The 24,281-nt window shown below is 37.2% G+C and overlaps 1 protein-coding gene across 2 annotated transcripts in view; it reads left to right on the top strand.

Annotated features, from left to right (window-relative positions):
* Positions 1 to 24,281, top strand: part of Slc39a8 (solute carrier family 39 member 8) — a 79,346-nt gene that overhangs the window by 21,858 nt on the left and 33,207 nt on the right. For both annotated transcript variants that reach the window (XM_047567053.1, XM_047567054.1), the window contains 4 exons: positions 6,203 to 6,365; positions 13,576 to 13,745; positions 16,193 to 16,315; positions 16,793 to 16,957. In XM_047567053.1, coding sequence (XP_047423009.1) covers positions 6,203 to 6,365; positions 13,576 to 13,745; positions 16,193 to 16,315; positions 16,793 to 16,957 — 621 coding nt within the window. The remainder of the gene's footprint in view (positions 1 to 6,202; positions 6,366 to 13,575; positions 13,746 to 16,192; positions 16,316 to 16,792; positions 16,958 to 24,281) is intronic.

Here is a 24,281-nt window from a genome sequence, read left to right on the forward strand (position 1 = left end):
GAATACAGCCACACCTAGCAGTGTCCTTAATTGGGAAAGTGAACTACTTAGCTTTCCACAAAGTCCCAGTTCATGACAAAAATCTGAAACCAGTTCTGAGCTGACTTGAATGGGATGATTTTCATTTAAGGTTTTGGTGCAAAGGCTTTGGCATAACAGTCATAGGATCAGATGGTCTTATTGTTTGTATTATTTAATGGGTGCCACTTGACAAGACAGCCAAGTAGAAAAAATGGTCTATTTGTTGAGAAAAGGAAGAAGAAATGGAGAAAAAGTGGAAATATATCTTTTTGTTTTCACCTAGGTTACAGATGTAGCATTCCTTCACTAGCTTTAGAAAATTACTTTTAAATAATTTATCAGTCAAAAATCTTTTATTTGAAAAGCAAAAGAAAAAAAGCATAACTTAGTTTTAACCTAAGACAAGAAGGGGATTTATTAACCCAGGTAACTGAGGAGTCAAGGGCACATTAGCTTCAGGTGCAGCTGTATCTGAGGAAATAATGATGATGCTGGAAATCTCCTAGTTGTCAGCCTTCTTCCTCAGACTCATAGCATTCCTATCTGTACAATCAGTACTTCTATCAGAGAGCAGACAAATCTTGATCATTTGTTCCCGGTCAGCTCCACTTACATGACGTGAAAGAATGGCGGTCAGGTGGCTTGTCCTGACCTGCGGTGAGTAAGGAATGCCAGGCCGGCCAAAGTCCTAGGCATTCACTACATTTTGCTCTCCTAGATTATTGTGTTGTGGGATTCTCTTGCTCCATCTTGTTCTCTGCCTCGTTTTTCCTACTTTTGTACAAATTACTTATGTATTCCTGAGGGTTTTTCTATATAAAGAAAATCATTTCTTTTTTCTACATATTGTCTCTCCTGGTCATCTTTTCCTTGCCTGCTCAGATATCTCATCTCTATTTCAGGCACCTACTTTTGTTAGAGAAAGCTTACCATTATCTCCAGCTGATGTCCTGCAGGCATTGCAACTTCAAATGTCTAAAACTCAATTGGCCATCCTCCTGTCCCTTGTGTTTCTCTTCCTAGGTTCCTTAATCAGACCAGGAGTAACGTCCTTTTTCTCCTTTTTCCAGAGTCCTGTCCTCAAAGTTGTTTTTGACTGTTTCCTCTGTGTATAATTTCACCTTCATGTGAGGCCTTGCAGTTCTTTATTGTTGTGTCTCTTGGTTTTATCTCCTTCACTCTGGTTTTATTGATCTTGGTGTATTTGATTTATTCCTGCCACAGTTATTTAGGCTTCTTGATGGAAAGTGCTATTGCTTATTTATTTGTACTCTTTCTTTCCTGGTTGCCATCCTCCATCTTCCCCACCCTCTCCTTCTCCCATCAATATTATACCCAGACTTTAATGATTCAATAAATACTTGTAGAAAGAAGGAAATAATTAATGCAATGTGTAGTATAATTTCATGGCCATTATACTTGATATTGTTAAAGAAAACCAGTGTCTGAAAGCATTTAAAGTAGTGAAATCAGATTTTAGTCAGAAACTAATGCAATAGGGGTGTATTAAAGTTCTCCAGAGACACAGAACCAGTAGGATATATGGATAGATCTGTGTATCTATTCAGAGAGATGGAGACAGGGAGAGACAGGGAGAACCATGGAGAGAAGTGGAGAGAGAAAGGGGGAGATGGGGGGGGGGGATGAATATGAATGAGGGTTAATGAGGGTTTCATTGTGAGGAACTGGCTCACACAACTGTGTTGGAGGCTGAAAGTCCCAGGGTCTGCCGTCTGTAAACTGGAGACCCAGGAAAACCAGTGGCATAATTAATTCCAAAGACCAAAGAAAGAGCCAGGGAATCTGATGGTGTAAATTCTAGTCTGGGGCCCAGAGAAAATGAGATGAGATGTTGGAGCCCATTCAGTGAGGTAGGAAGAACCTATCTCTGCCTTTTTGTTCTATTCAGACCTTCAACAGATTGGTGCCACTCACTCTGGGGAGGGCCATCTGTTTGAGTCCACTAATTCAAACACTGTCTCTTCTGGAAATGCCTGCACAGACACATCCAGAAATAATGTTTAATTTGGACACCCAGTGACCAATCAAACCAACATGACATTAACCATCAAATAGGGGGAAAAAAAGTCAGAACAGAACTGGGCTCCTCTCCAAATATAATGTGGACAAGTGGAGATTGATCTCCAAGGAGTAGGATCGGGGTCAGGGGATGGAAAATTACTAAGAACGGGGGAGATTTTAGTTAAATAGACTTAACAGGATTCTTGTTGAAGGCAGGTGAAGGTGATTAGGTATTGAGGCTGGGGGATGAGAAACTGGACCAGATGCTGAAGGCAGTTAGATATTGAAGGTGGCAGGGTTTTCTCTAATTTGACTTAACAGGGTTTTGGGAAAAGTAATGTGAAACAGTTACCTTAAAGGTGGATGTCACGGTTGAAGCCTGGGCTCTGAGGAGCTTAACTAAAATTTAGTCAGGAGAGTGTTTGTAAGCATCTAAGCTATATAATTTCAAACCTCCCCTAACTCCTTGAAATTTATTATAAGCAGATTTTAATGTATAAAATGTTGAGGGTGAAACTTGCCTAATTATTCAGCTATCCCCTGTCTTTCCTCATCCTAGCCCCCAGCCTTTGCCCAAAGACATGTCTGGGAAAGAAACAGAATCTTTTGAGAAGTTAAAACTGGTGAAGGAGTAAGGGAAGCAGAAGCAGAAATGAACAGAAATATTTGCTGAAATGATTTTTAGTATAATTTGGGGCTTCTGTCTAGTATGGATTTTATCCTTACCTCTATGGCGGCCCTTCTTTGGTGTTTCATGCATATAAGGCCCATTTAAGATCATCCAAATGTGGCAGAGACTAGCACATAGGAGTTTAACCTCAAAACTTTGCAGAAGTCTTTGGGTTAAACATTCACTGGTCATAGATTTGCCTCTAAGAGCACAGAGCTTAGATGGCCACAGCAAATGTCAAATGTGGCATTCTAGAAAGCAGCATGTCATAAAAATAAATAGGCAGAAAGAAGGAAAGTTTTCATACATAAATGTGAAGGAGGGCGGAAGCTGAGTTTTATTAAGGCATGCCCTATTCACTAGAATTGCCCTGAGGTGTTTCTGAGAAGCCCTTGGCAATGCTGCTGTTTCCGTAGCTTATTTATTCATTGGTTTGGGGGCAGGGGTGCTGAGAGGGTGCCTGAACTTCCTTGTTAGTGTCAGTGGTCCAACCGGTTGATTCTGCTGTGCCCTCATCCTTTAAGCACCGGGTTCTCAATCTGTTTGTCTTTGCTGTGGGAGATACTGCCCTTCCACAGACAGTTGATTTCTTTTGTTTTGGGTTCAGCTTTGTAAATCAAAGTATGATAAAAATCAAGATTGAAGCTGCAGTAGGCTGATGTCTAAAGTTATTTGCGTTCTACTTACTGGTAGATGACTTGCCATTGGTTCCATCTTGTCACTCTTGGTTTTGGTTCTGATTCTCTTATCACACCGCAAGGCCTTGAGTTTTGTTGTCTCTACAGCTCTGTGTGCTTCCTGGTGGTTGGACAGTTGCTGCTGTCACAGTGCTGTAATCCCTCACCATCTGCCCCACTAAAATTTCTATGCAAATACTTCCCAGATCATGAAGATCCTAAGCTATCTTATAGTACTAATTATATGTTCATTTGATTGTACAGTTTCTTTTTTTCTAACTACATAGGAAGAGTGTCTTTAGTGATGTGCAGTGGGTAATTCAGGCATCCTTGAGGATTATGACAAACTCTTGACTACTTTTCACAGTAGGAAATAAATGTTACATTTTGATCCACTGTACATGTGTGTGATATATATAAGGTGGAACAGAAGCTAAAGTTTGACCAAGCAGTACTCACCCTGTTATGTGTGATAGGTGTGTCTGTACTTTCTTTTAGTTTGTCTTTTACTTAAGGTATGCTGAGAGTGTGTCTTTGCAAGTGAACTTCTTTGTGCAGTAATGGGTCACAGTTTGAGTCTGAAAAGAAATTAGCAGGCGTTAAGTTTTAAAAGTCTTAGGATATTAATTCTGAGAAGTCTTTGGAGATGATCCATAGCAATTTCTCCTTTCCCTCCTATTTTACGGTTGAAGGAACTTGAAGTCCAAGTAAATTACGACTTCCTCGTGGGGAGAGGTGCTTTTTCGTGTTTGTGCTACCACACCTATTAATTCCTGGAGTTGTGCATCAGTCAGCTGAGTCATACTGGCTCTGTAATTTTTGAGCCTAGCAATTATGTTCCTGGGTGTCTTCATGGTGATGAGTAAACTATACCCACTTTCTCTGCTGCCACTGCTATCCAGGTATTTTCTCCAACTATTAGCTTCGGATTCCCTATTATCAGTCCCAGGGAAGACTATTAATAGAACAGTAGTGTGCTGTCTCCTCTTCGAGGGCCAGTGGTCAGCTATCATTATCACAAACCCAAAGGACAGAGTGGGTTGAATAAGGAGAAACTTTAGATGCATACTCAGACATTAAAAAATATGAATATGAAGGTAATTGCAATCTTGACTTTTGACAATTGTGTGCACCTTGGTGTATTTGGTGGCTTTTCATTTTTCCTTTATAAGCAGTAGTGATCTCTTTGTACCAAAATCTGACATTTCTACTTTCATCATTTCTGTTGTGAAGGGGAATTACAGCACCTTATGTGAAACAACTCAGCTTCTGAATTCTCAAAACCGTTCCTAGTGTATTAGCACAATTGCCGTAATATAATACCATAGCCTTAGTGGTTTAATTAATATATACTTATTTTTTCACAGTTCTAGAGACCGGAAGTAGGAGACTAAGATGCCAGAGGTGGTGGTGTCTTGGGAGGGCTCTCTCTTTGGGTCTCAAATGTTCCCTTCTCCCTGTGACCTCATATGACAGAGAAAGTCAACAAGCAAACTCTCTGGTGTCCCTTCTTATAAGAACATAGATTCAAAGAGATCAGGCCCCTCATGAGCTCATCTAACCCTAATTACCTAACAAAGGCTCCATCTCCAAATATCATCACATTGGGGGGGTTAGGGATGCAACATATGAGTTTTGGGGGGCAATTTAGTCCCTAGAACATAGTTAAGGATTTAGTGGGGCTTCAGTACTGACTGACATGTTCAAAAAAACCTCCCAATTATATTTATTAAAAGATAGACACTTCTACTTGAGTAAATGGATATTTTCACATGCTATAGTTCTTATAGTATGTATTAATATTTGGTTTGTTTTATATTCTTTATTATAATGCACATATGTGGAAGAGAGTTTACAGTTAAAATGTGTCTGAGAATAAAATGGTACATTAAAAAGTATTTTTGTCAGGGATTTTTTTTCTTTTTTTTCTTTTTTTGTAGTACTGGGGATTGAACCTAGTCATTTCCTATAAACCTAGTCATTTTCTGTCACTGAGCCACATCCCCAGTCCTTTTTATTTTTATTTTTTATTTTGAGACCAGGTCTCACTAAGTTGCCCAGACTGATTTTGAATTTGCAGTCTTCATACTTACAGAGATTTTTTTTCCTAGGGAAAAGTCTATTCCTCATTAAGAATTAATATATTTAAAAATTACTATTTTCAAAACTTTATATAATATAGAAAAACTATTACTGAGAATGCATATTTTAGGAAATAACAGTTTATATTAAAGACACATTTTAAGACAGTTTTATATGTTAGGATTATTATTGTCTCTGTAGAGGAAGGATGAATTTCTGTACTGTGAAACTGTGAGGAACCAGGTGTTTCTCTACAAGAAATGCGATAGCTACTCTGACAGTTCCCTTAAAAATCCATTCAAACAATGAATAAACAAACAAACAAACTGGGAGGGAAGATTGAGAATATGAAATTATCTCTATTGTCTCCTTTGTTCACATGCCAATGATATATTTTTATTTATTTCTATTTATTAATTTATGTTTTTGTAGTGCTGGGGATCAAACTGAGTACCTTATGTAGGTTAGGCAAGTGCACCACTAAATCACACAGCACAGTTTTTATCTATTTGTTTTTTGAAGTATTTGTACACATCCAGAACAATCTGTAATCTTTTTATTTGCTATAGGCAGGCTGTTGATTAAGAAGACTATGTGCTATTTTTTCCCTAGATTTAAAGAGGTGTGAACTATTTCCCTATTTGAGGACTATTTTGTCTCTTCAAAAGACCTTTGTTTGTGTGCTTTTATAGTATTAACATGTTGTGTTATTGTGTTTATTCGGTTTCAGTGTTTATCGGCTGCAGAGATCTTTTCCCTTCATGGATTTTCAAATGCTACCCAGATAACCAGCTCAAACTTCTCTGCCATCTGTCCTGCAGTTGTACAGCAGCTGAGCTTCCACCCCTGTACGGATCGGTCTAAGCACAAAACAAAACCAAGCCTCTCAGAAGGTACACTGGACGCATTTTCTCTCCCTTTTTTGAAGTCTTTGAATCAGTATGAAATGATGCTAATATGCCTATTTTTCTGCTTTTTTCTCTTTTAGTTAATCTACATATATTTTGAAAGTAGTTAGAATTAAAATTCCTTTGAACTTCATAAGTAGTGGTCTTGAACTTGTGGACTCAAAATCATACTGTCACTTAAAAACTTTGTAAAACTCAATCCTTGATTTTAAACGAAATATAGTTTATGCTATGTTGTATATATTGGATTGCATATCAATTATTTGTCTAATAGTATATCATTACTTTCCATCACCTTTTGCTTATCATGTTATTTCATTTTTATTTTTTATCACATTATTCTAAAACTCGCCAGTTTATCTGCAATTGTCAGTGAAGGGATAAGGGAACTAGATTAAACCTTAAGGGATAAAGTTATTGTTCTTTTAATAATCATAGATAAAAGAAAATGTCAGCAATAACTGCAAGGGTCTATAATGGTATTGCCATAAGCACTCCATTTTTAAGGAATAATCTGCTGTGAACAGATTTTAAAATATTAGAGAAGTAATGGTTGCTTAATATACAGTTCACATGCTTAAGCAAGTGGAAGAGTACTTTCACCAGTGAAGTAAACCAATTATTCAATGGTTCTATTTCCCAGTTATGTGCAATTTCTTAGTATCCCAAACTTGTTAACTTGCCCCACCTGGGTATTTTAATTTCATTTTTTTCATTAGCTTATTCATTTAGTAAGCATTTATCGAATGCTGCTGTTCTCTGCAGGAAGGATTCATTAATGAATATGAAGAATAATTCCCTGCCCTCTCTTAGGGCTTACAGCATAGTAGAGAAGAGAAATAATACACATTTAAACAAATAAACAGATAATGTATTTTCAAAGCATTGCATTCTCAGAAGAAAATAAAACAGGTAAGGGAGAGGTGGTGTGGGTAGGTGAGATTTTAGATGGTCAAGGGGTAAGATTACATCTGAGCAGAGTACGGCCTGAGGAGGAGTGGGTCATGGCAAACCCAGAAAGAAGTGATGTCCTGGAGGCAGAGAACACCAGATGTGGGAGGCCAGGGAGAGTGTGGTCCAACTGGTTGGAGTTCATTGTGAATAGACTGTGAAACCACAATGGGGTTCTAAACTTGGAGTGCCACAGTTTTATTTGACTCTGTAAGGGGGAATTCTACATGACTTTGAAGAATGCATTGTCATGGGTCAAGGGAAGAAGCAAGGACATTGGTCAGGAGGCTATTGCCAGGTGGAAACTTAGATTAAGGTAGGGAAGATAAACTGGGGAGAAGTGGTAAGATGCAGGATGAATTTTGGAGACTCTGATAAAAAGGTTTGTCTGTGGGCCAGATGTGGGGAAGAGACAGATGAGTCAGGGTTTGAGCCAGAGAAACGGAATACATGGTTGTATCCATTTCTGGGGATGAAGACTACGGAGGAGTCATTCATTGTGGACAAAAGAGAGTATTAAGGATTAAGAATATTTGGCACAGTCACCCTTAGGCATTGACATAGAACCACAGTGGAGATGTCCAGTAGGCAACACATGCACACAGTTGAGTTAAAAGGAAAGATCAAAATAGGAGATTTGTTATCATAGAGGTGGCATTTAAAGATGCTAGTCTGAGCAAGCTCATCAAACATGAGTCTACACAAAGACTATAAGGAGAGTAAAGATAGGGAAGACAAGGGGCAACTCAACAGAGAACGACCATTTAACAGTTTTGGATTGCTTTGTATGTATGTGTCAATCTTCTATATGTGAACGACAATAATAATGACAAACAGAATAAAAATAACCAAATTTTTGGTGTATTTTCTATTTAAAAGGTACCAAATATTTTACATATATTAATTAACTTGATCTTTGTACAATTTTATGATGTAGGCATTGCTTTTCCCATTTTACAGGCAAGAAAACTTGAGGTACAGGGAATCGAAATTGTTTGCTCAAAGAGTTATACAACTTGTGTTTGGTAGGGCCAGGATTCGAGTCTGGTTGTCTCAGCTTCAGAACCCATCTTCCATTTACCTTCTCTATATTTGTATGTATGAAGAATATAAATCATTAAGCATAAGTTGATAAGCATAAGTTATCAACTTTATCAGTTTTGTGAATAAAAATAATTTCAATTTTGAACTATTATTCAAACAAATATTTTTGCTAGAGAACATTTATATGTCAACAAGCCTGTTTAGCAATACAGTTTGCACTTCACATGCAAAAGTAAATTTTGCAAATTCTTTACTATTCTAACATTTGCTAGTAGTATAGACTAGTAATATACTGTGAAGGCAGCCCACCTGGGCTCAATTTCCAACTTTGTAAGTACCAGCTATATTGGGCACTTGACTTTAATCTCGATGCCTGTTTCCTCATCTCAAACGGTTTTGTCTCTCATAGAGCTGTTATAAGGGTTACTGTTTGTCAAATACTTACTGTTTGTCAAATACTTAACTATTACCTGGCACATAAAGTCTATATTAGTTCTGTTAAATAAAATATATGTTTTTTTTTTTAAATAAAATATATCTAACATGACATAATTCTGGGTACAAGAACTAAGACTTAAGAAAAAGGAAATCTCCTACTCTATGCAGGTTAATTACCTATATGCAAAAGTGTTTTTAACCCCAACTTCCCAGGTTACTCCAGTTCAGAAACCAAAAGGTGAGAACAGGCAAGTCTGAAGCAGGAATTCTAGGGTCAACATTGCAAAGTCATAAAGGGGGAAGTCAACAATTCTTAATACAAGATCAGAAATGAACCAAATAGTTGGACAGAGGACCCAATAACAAGAGTAGAGTACTTGGCACTACTAATCTATTTAATTTGGCAATATATTTCCTTTCTGATGTGATAATCAGTTGTTTTATTTCAGTGCAGTTATATGATCTTGAGCTACTTATTTGATGTCCCATATGCCTCAGTCACCTCTTCTGTAAAATGGATGTAATAGAATCTCTCTTGTAGAATTATTGGGAGCATCACGGGTCAACATATTTAAGTGCCAAGAGCAGTGCTGGCCACAGTAATACAATTATGTCTTTGTTCTTATATAAGCCTTCTCAGGTTCACCCTATTCCCTCATCCCTGTGTAGTGCTATTTTCCCACAAAGAAAAGTTTTTCAAAATAATTAAATGCATTGGATTCTTGATATCCCTGTTCATTTAATAGAATCAAGTCTAAGTTCATCCAAGGGAATAAAAAATCAAACTCAAAGCAATACAAAGGGTCATGATACAAGATTTTTTTCAGTGTGTTTATTTTGATACTTCAGTGGGAAGATAAAATAGCCTCATTTCTAAGAGATTGTACACATTGTGTGAGTTTTTTGAAGTTTTTGTGTATATATATATATGTGTATATATATATGTATATATATATATGTACATATATATATGTGTGTATATATATATATATATATATAATCATATTGATGAGTGTAAGAGAGTAATAGTAAATTCTCTAGGAGAGAAATGAACTACATTTTAGCAATAATTTAATGGCCCCAAATTGCCTCATTTTGTGATAAGTGCACAGAATACTGTTTAATTCAGATTATAGATAATCTGATTAGTAGAAATTTACTTCAAAATCATTCTGTTCAAACCAATGACCTAGGCCCACACTCCGGGGTTAGTGGCTTCCTGTAGGTGTAATAACTAGAGATGGGAAACAGTCCAGGGCCCCTAACTCCAAGTTTGTTGTTATTTTCTCATTGTACAACAATGAACTCAACGAACTAAAATTTGCATGATGGTATGTTTACTACATTTTTTGAAAAAAATAATAAACAACATTTACTGAAGTTTTGCTATGTTGCAAGAATAGCATTTGTTTTATTTTATTCTTATAAAAGCTTTGTGAGATAGGAGTTGCTTTTACCTGCATTTTAAATAAGAAAGGCTCAGTGAAGCCAAGGACCAGCCTATGATGCCATAAAGGAAGGAGCTGGGTTTTAAGTACAAATCCTGTGGCTCCAGAGTTTGCACTGTTAAACACCATCTATGCTGCTTGTCCTTTGAGTGGGGCCAGGTAGAAAGTGAAGTCTGTACTGTCTATAAATCTGTAAGTTGGGGGACTGGGAGTGTAGTTTTGTGTTAGAGTGCTTGTGTAGAACATGGTAGATTCTGGGTTTGATCCCTAGCACTATTAAAAATACAAAACAAAACAAAAAAGAACCCCAAAAACCAAAAACCAAAAAAACCCCAAAACAAAATCAGCCAACTAATGAAAAACGACAACAAAAACCCTGTAAAATAGGGATAATAATAAAATCTTATTTCCTAATCGGCAAAATGGGGATAATAATGCTACCCATCTCTTACAGCTGTTGATATAACTAGATGAGTCAAAAATAAGTGAAGTTCTTAGACACATAGTGGACATTCAGTAAATGTTAGCTATTGTTACTGATATTCCTTCGAAGTTTATTCAAATGGTTCAGAGTTCACATGAAGTACCCTCTCTGAAACAGATCCTTAGAGTAAGTTTGAGGTGTAAATGGAAAAGTCCAAGGAAAATGTTCATACCAATCATTTTTTGGTGTCCCAGTTGAGTGGAAAAATAGATTATTTTTTCCAAATTATGGCTTATCAGTATAAGAAGGGGAATCTAGGCAGTTCGCCTAGCATGTGATGACTTACATTTCCAGTTTCCCAAATAGTTCTGATAAATGTTCACAAAGGCAGGGAAGATTAGAAAGATGGGATAAGGAGATGAATTGATTTTTTTTTTTTTTTTTGACCAACTGACCTCAAACAAATAGCTGTGAGAATCTTGTTGAGCAAGAGACTGTTGCCCTTGGGAGGAAGAAAACAGAAAACTGAGGCTTTCCAGAGGAGACCATGTTGAGGAGAGGATAAATAACCACTGGAGAGGCTGCGTGGGGGTCAGTATTAGAAGGGTGGTTTGGAATAGGGGCATGAGTTATCATTTTTATGTCTTGATGTAATAGTCTGAAGGCCTTGTCAATCAGAGGGAGGGAGTTCAGAGAGGAAGCTGTCATACTGCATCAAGTGAAGGAATGAGAGATACAGGTCCTGTACTCCCACAGGCATGAGGAATGAGAAACTGAAAGTGAGAGATAGCTGAAGCAGAAATGATAGGATTTGGTCACCAATTATCTATGGAATTGACTAGTGGAGAGTGACAAATCGAAATTGATTCTGGTGTTTCTTCTATTTATGGAGGTACTAAGTGAATATTGGAACAAGATTTCCCAGGGGAAGCTGATGAGTTTAATATGAGTATGTGACTTTTCTTCTATTTGGTAGTAAAAAATTTTCTTTGCCTTTCTATGTTAGTTTTCAACATGTAGACTTCTTGTCTATCCAATAAGATTAGAAGTATTTGTTGATTGAATAAATGTGTGAAGGCTGGGGATAAGATCAAAGGCCCTTTGTGTTAAGGGACGTGACCACTGGATAAACTGGAGGAGAGGCTGAGGGGAGTGCACGGTATTGTTTAAGTGATAAACTGGTAAATTGGAATGAGGTGGGTTGTTGTGTAATTTTGTAGGGCGCAATCAGGGTCTGGAGCTGATAGGAGAGAGTCTGGAGAAGACAGAGTCATCGTGTCAGTGCTGTGATGGTTCTTGTAGTAACATACTGCCATTTATTCTCTGTCCTTTTCATTTGTTAATTGGTCCCTGTGTGCATGCATGTGGGCAAACACGTTTCCCAGTGCCCCAAACAAAAAATTTAAAACTTCTTGTTGGGAGGAACCATGCTTTGGTTCAGATTCTAGACTCAGTGAATATTTGCTAAGTGTTTTTATCCATGGATAGAATTGCTGGACTAGAATAATGGTGAGTAATCTTGTATTCATGAGACATGATTCAGGATACCATTTTTACAGTTTTGTTGAATTCTTTGGGCTTTTTAAAAGTTGAATAACTGCCACAGGAATAATGAAACATAGTGCTAAAGGTGTGTACTCAGGAACCAGACTGTCTGGGTTGGAAATCCAGCTTTCTCTCTGTATGACTTACTTGAACCCCCTGTGCTTTGGTTCCTCAAGTGTATGAAGGAGGTAATAGTGGTGCTCATCTCACAGGGCTCTGTGAGGAACAAATGAATCCATACTTGTTGATTGCTAGTGCCTGACACATGGCAAATGCCCACTGAGCCTTAGGTATCACCAGTGAATTCCTCTGAGAGTGCCCATGAGAAAATTGGTCCAACATTTAAAAGCATTTTCTGGGTATTTTGAAGAAGCAGCAGTAGAGGTAGCTTTCTCATCTTTCAAACTGTACTGTATATGGTATGTGGGGTCATTGACAAAGCCACACATTAAATGGTTCCAGTAGCATGTTGTATCAGCTGCACTGCGTACGTTTTATTTGCATTTCTATTTTGTCCTTAAACTGATTTCTCTAGGATCAAGAGGGGAAATAGAGGCCCAGCTGTCATAGGTCACATATACCATTAGCTGTAGAACTTTGAACAGCATTTGTTCACTTCACTCTAAGCAACACTTATTGAGTGCCTATTGACCAACAGGCCCTGGGTGTCCAGAGATGAAAGATGCACCACCTCCGTCTGTCACCAGCATCTCTGTCTCTCTCTGGTGAGGTGAATTGTGCAATGCAGTCAACCCTCCCACCCCCACAGGAAGTGCTAACTTCCTGTGTGCTCATGGACTAGGTCTTGGGAGGCCTTAGGAGGTTGGGGGGCTGAGGTGCTTTCAGGAGTCTGCAGACAAGTGCTATGACAAACTCAGCCTTGGCAGTGATATTCACTGGAGGCTAATCCACCCACCTCACCTCCAACACTGTCCTCCACAAGTCATCCCGTACCTTTTCCCTGAAACTCACTTCCTCTGTCTTCTTACAAAAGCTGAGCTTCAAAGTAGGCCTTGAGCCATAGATGAAACTCAGTGGCTGGGACCTGACTGTTGGTCACTGTTCCAGAAATTTTCCAAATTCCCCAAAACTTATAAAACTCTTTGATCCTATAATGATAATTTAGGACAGATGAAAGCACAGACACTATTTCTCTTAATGTTTATTATGCTCTATATATGTTTTCAGTTTTCTGTATAATTTTCATTGCAAAAATTTTATTTTAAAGAAGGTTTCCATTCCAAGCTTTCAAAGAAGAAATTTTTTTCAAGCTATGTACAGTAAGGTTTTCATTTGGTGTCTTGGCTCTGATTAATTGTTACTTCCTTTTCCCTTTAACCCACAGTTTGGGGATATGGATTCCTGTCGGTGACAATTATTAATCTGGCATCTCTCCTTGGATTAGTTTTGACTCCGCTGATAAAGAAGTCTTATTTCCCCAAAATTTTGACCTATTTTGTGGGACTGGCTATTGGGACCCTTTTTTCAAATGCAATTTTCCAACTTATTCCAGAGGTAAGGACGTTGACTGTTTGTTTCTGTGAATAATTGTTTCTCTTAAACGCTTAAGCACTTTATACAGCTTTAACCTCCATAATTCTCACAGCATTTTATGGTCTGGTTTATAGTGTTTTGGATAAGAGAAAGCTGAATCACAGCAAATGTAAAAGCTTGTTTCAAGCTGCAATGGATGTCAGTCTCAGAGACAAAATTAATATTCCAGGAGGCCAGCCACCAGGACGTGCTCAGACAGCTCTGGGACACCTCTGAGGGCCCTTAACTCTTTATTCTGCCTTGCGTTTGGTGAATTTAATTTTTCTGGGCACCGTTTCATTATTTATTTATTTATTTCCTTAAGAGCATGCAATGTCAAATATACTGAAGATGCACCACAAAATTCCTTCCTATATTTACTACCAGAAGATAAGTGAGAGCATCGTTAACAACCCTTTTCCTTCTTTCTTGATTGAGGAAAAAAAAAAATTAATTGGGGGCCAATAAATGAATAGTAACTTATTTTTTTCTTTGATAAAATGTGCTATTGGTCTGATATTGACTGCAGTGTACTATTCAAATAATCAACAAGTGATGTGTATTTTATAATGGCCATGTAAGAAAAAGTAATAGAAGAAGGAAATTAGAAGGAAAAAAGGAAAAAGGGTGAGGGGCTGGGGATATAGCTCAGTTGGCAGAGCGCTTGCCTCCCAAGCACAAGGCCCTGGGTTCAATCCCCAGCACTGGAAAAAAAAAAAAAAAAAAAAAGGAAGGAAAGAGGGAATGTTGAAGAGGAGGAAAGGAAGTCACAAAGTAGAACTAGAGAAATCTGTGCATACACAGACTGTATCTCCCTACGTGTAATTTGCACACAAAGAAAATGACAACCCCCAAACAGAGACAAAACGATATTTCAGGAAGTACCTCCCTCATCTCATAAGTTTTAGAAAATAACTAAACCTTCATTTAGTTTTCACAGCCCTTTGTGGAAATGGTGGTACAACCTCTTAGAGTCATAGATTTTATTATTATTGTTTGATATAGGAATAAAATAGGAGAGAATTCACTTCAAACCTTCACTTATAGAGAAGAAAATTAAAATCCAGGAGAATTTAAATGACTTGATATAACCATACAATTGGTTAGAAACCCAGCTAACTTGACAGAGCAGGTTTTATGACTAAAAATAAATTTTGTACATTTAATATACATGTATAATACATGTATTTATCATCTCACTTGCAAGTCCAATTAAATTAAACAAACTGGATCAGGGATGTAGCTCAGTGGTGGGTAACTTGCCTAGCATGTGTGAGGCTCTGGGTTCAACCCATAGCACGAAACACACACATACACCAAATTAAATAAACCAATATGTGGACTAGAGCCTTCACATCTATTATTTTAAGGTTTTATATTTTATTGAAAATGTACTAATATAAAGAATCTGGCTGGGCATTGTAGTGCACACCTATCATCCCAGCAGCTTGGGAGGCTGAGGCAGGAGGAGCACAAGTTCAAATCCAGTCTCGGCAACTTAGTGAAGCCCTAAGACTTAGAGAGTTCCTCTCTCAAAATAAAAATATTTTAAAAAAGGCTGGGATGTGGCTCAGTGGTTAAGTGCTTAATGTTAATGTTAAGTGGTTAATGTTTCTCATGTGTTGGGGCACCTTGACTCTTTGTGACTTTGAAGTCCAACTCTTGTCTTTTTGTTTAAACTATGGATTTCATTCTCATGTGTGTGTGTGTGTGTGTGTGTATGAGAGAGAGAGAGAGAGAGAGAGAGAGAGAGAGAGAGAGAGAGACTGACTGACTGACAGTGATCTTAAATCTGCCTTCCTTTTTTATTCTTGGTCCCAGTCATTGATTTCTAGAACTTATCAGTATTCTGTAGGTTCATATAGCTCTCTCTGGGAAAATAATAATCCAACCAAATGGCCTGTCATAATTGCTTTAAAAATCTTGAGAGAGAGAGAGAGAGAGAGAGAGAGAGAGAGAGAGAGAGAGATATTAAGACTGAGAATCTTTACTCTGGATATTGTGGGAAAATGCATTACTTTTAGAGAAAGTGAGTAGTAGTCAATATCTCCTTTCTCTTCATCACCTCGATCTAATATCATCTCATAAAGATGAGAATCAATGCTCCTTCTTCACTGCTAAAAAATTACTTTTTCAAAACCCTATTGCCCTAGGTGTTCTAGGGAAGAAACTGTGAGATCATCTGGTGGTTTTATTTAATGGGACAACACCTGGTTGTCAGATTTCTCTGCCATCTCACATGGTTTGGCTACTCAAATTTCAGAATATTTGTTTTGTGATTTTGGCAGGTGAATTCCTGAAATTACTTGGATGTGAAGGTATACTTAGAACTTTTATGAAAATTGTATACTGACAAATTATGGTATTATTTTCCAGAAATCAAGTTAAATTACTTAGTTTTACCTGACTTATCTCTTTTCTTCCCTCAGGCATTTGGATTTAATCCTAAAGTTGACAACTATATTGAGAAAGCAGTTGCTGTGTTTGGTGGATTTTACATATTTTTCTTTTTTGAAAGAACACTGAAGATGTTGTTAAAGACGTATGGTCAGGTAGATGGACTTTATTTAAAGCATGTGATAGGTTACCCTCTAAAACTCCTTAACCATAGGCAGAAATTTTGATCTTGTAATTATGTTATTAGACTCATGCATATGAGGAGAATGAAAAGCTCAATATGTTGACAAGTATAAGAAAATACTTGATTCTTATTGTAGAATTTGGAATAAGTACCAACAATTTAATGTCAAGTAACATATGCATATAACTTGTATTCCATTCATATTCACCAAAGCAGGAAAGTATATGTACCCTAATATGAAAAGCAGAAGTGACAGAATCTAATAAATGGGAATACATTTAAATAGTGAGAGAGTTTGTAAATCTAAAAAGTATGCCTTACATGTAGACCTGAAATTTAAAAAAAAAAATGTTGTCTTTAGATGAAAAACAGTAAACTACTTTCTTGTCTGTGTGAGCCATCTTTTTTTCTTCTTACAATCTATTCATCATCTTTTTTATTCATGTAGAATGATCACACTCACTTTGGAAATGACGACTTTGGTCCTCAAGAAAAAGTGCATCAACCTAAAACACTACCTGCAATCAATGGTGTGACATGCTATGCAAATCCTGCAGTCACAGAGCCCAATGGACATATCCATTTTGATAATGTCAGTGTAATCTCTCTCCAGGTATGTTATGGTGATTTCATTTATTTCTTTTACTTTATCTCATGTTTTTTATCACATGCAAAGACCGATGTGAATACAGTCGAGCCAGTATTTTGTACATTACTGTATATCAGACTTCGTCCTAGAAAAATGAGGTAAGTAGAATGTAAGTCTGCATCTTTTCCCTTCTTTCCTTCTACATATTTGCTCTGAACAAGTGATTTAAGAAAGAAATTGTGAATACTCAAAGTCAAGGGTTATTTATATGTATTAGAGGTATTTTGGTTTCAAGTTATGGAAGTCAAACTCAAATAATATATAAACAAATAGTGTATAAACCCAAGAACACTCAGTTTTTTTGGAAGATACTGGGATGTCTAGTGATAAACCAAGCTACTGGAAGAGCAAGAACCCAGAAATGATTAGAATTCATACACTGTCTCTCTCCTCTTGTCTGCATCTTATCATCATTCTTTCCCTTCCCTTTGAACCACCTCCTTCTCTAAGTGGGAAATGTGGCCACTAACAACTGCTAGTTATGTCTTATAATTTCAGCTACTAGAAGGAAATGATCTCCCTATTACTTTAAATCCAAAATTCCTTGCAGGTGTATTCCTGGTCCATCTTGATTTAGATGGTCACTTCTAGACTAATCTAAGTGCTTTGATAGTTGAGTCCCTCGTTTGACTTTAAAGGAATATAGATGAGTGGGAGAGAGGTTACCATAAGGGGGTTTTGGAAAGCTGGGATGTAGTTGAATGGAAGAGCACTTGCTTGGCATGTACAAGGCCTTGGGTTCAGTTACCCCAGCACCATAAAAAGGGTGTGTTTGTGTGTGTGCTGGGATGACGATACCATTGATGTCCACGAAAATTCTCATTTGGCAGATGAAGAAAGTGAATCTTAAGATGTTAAATAACCTCTCCAGGTTTACTCAGCAAGTAAAGGGCAGACTACAAGCTACAAAGATATACACAATATTAAAGTGTACCTTAAAAATAAAATGAAAAGAAAAGCCAGCTAAGGGGGAAATAGCAGAAAAGAGATATCTGGAAGAAGGTATTATGATAAATCACCTGAGTTTCCTTCTAGAAAGAAAACATGGTTGATCATAACTTCTCCCTACCTGATGAAGGAAAATCTTAAGTGTGTTTGAAGAGGCAGTTTTGTGTTAGCACTAATCAAAGAGGAAATTGTTTTATGCAATGTAATGAATGATGCTTTAAGCCATGATTTTGCAAATAATATGAAAATGTTTAAATTTCTTTTTTTCTCTTTTTAGTACCAGGGATTGAACCCCGGGTTGCTTTAGCCACTGAGCTATACCCCCAATCCTTGTTTTAAATTTAATTTAAAAAAATTAATTTTTTTTTTTTTTAAATTTTGAGACAGTCTTGCTAAGTTGCTTAGGGCTAATTTGCTGAGGCTGATTTTGAACTTGCAATTCTCCTGCCTTAGTCTCCCAAATCTCTGGGATTTCAAAAAATTTCTTATAATTGCAACAGTGGTTATTAAAAGCTCAAGGACTATGTCTGGAACATTAGGTTAATTACCTCATTTGACCCTCTATGTAGGGGACAAGTCCTGTTATCATTAGAAGACTGTGGCTTAGAGAGACTATGTAACAAACCCAAGAACACTCAGCTTCTAAGTGTCAAATCTTGGGTCATTAAGAGGCTGTCTGATGGAGAAACCTATGGAGTTCCTTCCTCATGTAACTCTACTAGAAACAAGATGATCACATTAACTCTTTTTTTAAAATTTAACTTTTAATTTTTTACAGACTACATTTTGATTCATTGTACACAAATGGGGTACATCATTTCATTTCTATGGTTGTACACAATGAGGATTCATACCATTCGTGTAATCATACATGTACATAGGGTAATGATGTCTGTCTCCTTCCATCATTTTTCATACCCCCCCAAGTTTTTATTTTCGGTGGGGGAGAAAAATTTGTCCCAAGGATATTGCTTTCTGAAGAAACAATTTAATGCAGGGCATAGCAGAGATAACTTAGAGAATGATAATTAAAACCCTTCCTTGTGCCTAGCATGGTAACATATGCCTATAATCCTAGTGGCTGAGTAGGCTTAGGCAGGAGGATCTCAATTTCAAAGCAAGCCTCAACAACTTAGTAAGGTCCTAAGCAACTTAGTGAGACCCTGTCTCACAATAAAAAATAAAAAAGGGTTGGATATGTGGCTCAGTGGTTAAGTTACCCTGGGTTCAATCCCCAGTACCAAAACCAAACAACAACAAAACAAACAAACAAAAACAAGAACAAAACAAAACAAAACAACCCAAACAGAAAAACCGCAACCCCTTCCCTGCACTATGTATCTTAATTCTTTATGCTTTATGCAAACTTTTGGCAAATACTGGATCATAGTGAAATCATGATTGAACTCTGATAGTGGTTCAAGTGTCAATGAGATATGTTGCTGGTTTAAAAAATGATTAATAATCCTTCAGATACTAGATGGTAGAGGTGATACTCTGCCATGAAATTTGGAGCCCAACTTGAATTCTTACTCTGAGGGAGAACTATAGTTCTGTGGAGAAGGAGCTTGAATCTTTGGAATTAAAATGTTTGGAGGGCTGAGGACCTCCTCAACCATCGAGAACCTCAGTGTGACCTCTCTGGAAAATCTGATTTCAGAACTGTTCCTTCTCATGAACTTACCATGGTGAGCTACCTGCCAAATGTGCCTCAAGAATCAGAGTGAACCGAAAGGATATTTCTATTTGCACAAAGGATGTCTTCCAAAGGCTTTAGCTTCATAAGAGGTTAATACGAATTTTTTTAACAAATAAGTTGAACTGCTCAAAAGTTCAAATGTAGTCAAGGTTGTAAGGTTACTGGTTTAGGACTAGCTATGCCTGACAACATGTTTGTAATAAATGTAAGCGCTATGACAAATATGGGGTCCTAGACATTACCCTGCTTCAGGTAGTATAGAAATAGAATCAAAAGACTATTTTTACTCTACTTCTGGCAGTAGTGGTGGTGAATGGGATTTTCATTCATTTATTCAATAAGCATTTTTAAGTACCTGCTCTTATCCCAAACACTGGTGACCTCACAGTTTATTCAGTGGAAACAGACCATATAGCAAAGAGTCAATCAAGAAAATATCAGATAACAATAAATATTTTGATGGAAATAAAATAAGGTGATTGAGAGTGGTATGTGGGGGCTTCTTTTTATTGACTGGTCAGGAAAGGTCCCTAAAGAAGTCATCAGAGAATTGAATACTGAGAAAGAACTAGTCACACAAATATCTGAGAATAGAACGTTCTAAAAACTTTAGGAGAAATTAAACAGGTCACAAACAAGGAAACTGAAAACAGAATAGTATTGAATTTCCCAAAATCAATACTGGAAACCTCTGGCACAATTCCTTCAATATATTGAATGAAAATCACTGTGGAGTTGTTAATCTATATAAACTACCAATTTACTGAGAGAATAAAATGAAACTAGAATTCTGGAAATATACTTCCAGGAATAAGAGGTCAGCTGAAGAAAACAGACACCGTGCATGCTCAGATGGCAGCTGTGTACCCAGCCTTGAGATGAGCCACAAAAGTTGTACTGAGACTACTTTTTTTTTTTCCCCTAATACTTGGGAATGAGCCTAGAGGGCAGTTAACCATTGAGCCACATCCTCAGCCCTTTTTATTTTTTATTTTGAGACAGGGCCTCACCAAGCTGCTTAGGGCCTCACTAAGCTGCTGAGGATGACCTTGAACTTGTGATTCTCCTGCCTCAGCTTCCCTAGTTGCTGGGATTATAGGTGTGTGCCATTGTGCCTGGACTGACACCAAATCTTAAGAAGACTGTTTTGTGGACATTTCATTGGAGTAAGAGTCTCAAAGGAAGCGAGATTTAACAAATTAAGCAACATATTGCTATTTTGTTTTCTTCTGATTGTATAAAACAGGAAAAGGAATGGAATCCAAGAAACAATGTATATTAAAGTTCTAGACATTGCTTTAAGAGACAGTAGGTGTTGCAATATAAGTGATAGTGATTTTAATAACAAAATCAGAATAGTTTCTTCTATTTTGTATGATAAAATAATTGAACCTAGGTGACCCATTAAAATGATTGACCATGATACATAAAATTCATGGTTCATTAGGGTCTAAATGTAACTTTAAGAATTTTGTTGACAATTTTAGTTGCTACTATTTCAACAGAGTGAAGTTTTTTTTCTTCAAAATGTAATAAAGTTAGAAACTACTTAAAAATTGTAAGTAGTCTAATTTGGTATTACTATCAATAGAACATGAATTATGTCGCAAATCTAGATTTTTAACAACATGATTCTTGATTTGGCTGAAATGTAAGAAGAACAAAAGAAATGTTATAGAATAAATAAAATATGTGACTTGGGGATATCTTTATTTTATTATTCAACCAAATAGTTCTGACTCATCATAGGAGAATCCGTATGCAAGAGTACTACATTTAGTTGTCTTTGGTATTTTGTCTGTGCTTAGTCATAAAAAAATGATAGCTTTACACAACTAAAAATATTTTTTTATCATGGAAGCATATTTATCACAGTAGAAGATACTTAATAGTTTCTTAGTTTGATTATAACTTTTAAGCGTTTAGACAAATGACGTGAGATTCTTCAGTACCCTTGCTCCAGATCCAGTATATCTGAGGCATAGCAGTCTGTGTGGTGTGTGTGTGCGTGTGCATGTGTTTGTGCAGTGCAGGTACCCAGAGGCATGCATGTTTAGGGGGAAAGGTGAGGGGAATAAGGGGAAAAGAGAAGGGGAGTACAGGATTTTATTTCTCCAGTTATTCAATTATTGTCACAATGTAATGTGTCACATCTCACTTTGTTACATTGCTTTTTTCTTTCTTCTGACTTTCCTATGTAACCACCTGGAAGTGTCGTTTCAGTGGTACATGTACTGTTAGGTGAGGTTTTCCCACTTTGTGCCACAGCTTTTGAAGGACTGTTTACCAGCTGCTGATTCCCCAGGAATGGTATGTTCTTTGGAAGGGTGTTTTAGCTCTTCAGGGCCACTAGAGGGACAGTGTAGCTCATTCCTCCAGAAGTCTGTAATCAGTCTCCTTATGAACTCTTTTGTGCTTTCATCTAAGAATAGATGATAATAAGAATATAATATGATTCGAGTATTTTTATAAAAAAAGAAAAATTCATCCAACCATTTTTTTTAGAAGCTATTATGATTTTTATGTTTAAAATTGAGGTGCAGTGAAGTGGAATTTAGTTGCTAAGTGTGGTGATGCTAGGGGGAATTACTTTGGCAATAACTCATATTAAGCAATACCCTTCAAATATAAAAAGAACATTTTTGAAGTGTTTGGCTCTCTGTGAGAGTGTAAGAGTTTAGATAAATAGTGATTCATTCAGCAAGTGTTTATCAAGTACCTGATACATACCGTGTACCAAGTACCGTTAATATTTATCAGTGGGATGGAATCAATAAACTTTCTGCCCTTGATAATACAGCTGAAATATAATATATTTTGCAAAGAAAAGTAAAAAAATGCATATATATACACACGTATATATGTATATACATGTGCATTTTTAATGTATCATATATGTATATACACGTGTATATAAATGTATGTTTAACTATGAATTTGGAAACTGATTGGAAGCTCTGTGCACACGTGGTTCTTGATTACCATTCTTTTGAGTAATTTGGTTTTCCTTTGTTTTTACCTGGAGGTAAGAAGGCTGGAATTTTCTTCTGGCTGCTTATGTTGGGAAGTGGGGAGGAGAAGGGGCTGGGACACTAACAATATTTGACTGTGTACCCCTGCCTCCAGCACTGAACTGGATGTCAGCCTTCAACTTGCTTTGAGTCTTTGCATGAAGGTTATTCTGGTTCAGTTCCCCCAAAGGGTAAATCTCCATTCATCGCTTGCAACACTCACCTTGCTTTCATTGTCTGGGAAGGAAAGATCTGAAGGTTCAAACTGCTCCTGAAATTGGCTTGCAACCAATGCTCTTAGTTTTAGTTTCATTGTTTGCCTTCGACCTTCAGTGGTACTTGGTGCTTCCAATCAGTGAGCTTTCTCTGCAGTTCTGAGGCCAGCATCACTTTGCTTCTTGTTGATTTTTTTCATCTGTGAAGAAAAGACTTTATCCTCCTCTTTTCATCTCCCCCCTTCCAAATCAACCAACAACAAAAAATACAAATTTCCATAAGAAGTGATTTGTATTGCTTGTTTGGTGCTTGCAAAGGTGGATGTACAGCTGGACAGTCATGAGGAGGGGTCTGGGTTGCTGGAATCTGCTCTCACCAGGTTCACCTCAACGCTCCTTTGCCCTCTGCAGGCCATTTAATCTAGCTCTCCCCTAAGTGGTGCTAAAGTCATGAAAATGGTGCCTACGTCCCACCAAGTTGAGTGCACACTTCACTGACGTCAGCTGTTCTTTTATTCATCTCTCTTAACAACTTTCCACATCTTCAATAAAAACTGGTCTCACTTTTTTTTTTAATACTCCAGAAAGTTCTCATTCTCCCTGTTCCTACTTCAGTGAGGAACCCTGGCAACTTGGCTGTCCCCTCATCTCTTACTTCCCAAAAATACACTGTGCCCCCTTCTCCTCCTTGTCACCGTCACCTTCCCTTTAGTGTTAGAGCTCCCATCCTTTCTCATTTCTAAAGGCAGTTCCTACAAACATTCTCATCTTTCTCGGGACCCCTTCCAGTTTTCATTTATTTTTCCTGAATCTCTTCTCTCCCCATGTCTACAAACACTCTTTCTCTTTTCTACCTCAACCTATTCTTCCATCTTGACTTTCTGCTCCCCAGGATTTCTCACACTTCCTTCCCCACACTGATAAACTTCTTGAAAGACTGGCTAATTCTGAAAGAAGATCATCTGGATGACAGATATTAACTGTAAATTTATGTGCTTTACATACGTTAACTCATTTAATCCTCATAGTAATAACCCTCCAAGGCAAGTACAGCTATTCCATCGTATAGGTGTGGAAACTGACATACAGAGAAGTTAAGTAACTTACCCAAAGTCATACAGGTAGAAAGTTAATTTAAACCAAGGCGTCCTGTTTCCTGAGTGTATGGCCGATCATTACTCCCTGCTCTGTGTCTGTTGCTGATTTGTTTTTATGTGTTCCCTCCTCCTCCTCTTCATCTCCCCAAATGATTCATCATATATAATTTTTATATATTATAAAAATATATATAGGTATACTACCTATTCTACGAACTTTCTCTTTGGAATGATACAAGTGATTCATATGGGCAGCACACTGTATTCTTAACCCTCATCTTCTTTTTTTCTGAGCTATTCCTATAGTTAATATTGGAG

This window comes from Sciurus carolinensis, chromosome 10 (assembly GCF_902686445.1).
Source record: "Sciurus carolinensis chromosome 10, mSciCar1.2, whole genome shotgun sequence".
Taxonomy (NCBI): Eukaryota; Metazoa; Chordata; class Mammalia; order Rodentia; family Sciuridae; genus Sciurus; species Sciurus carolinensis.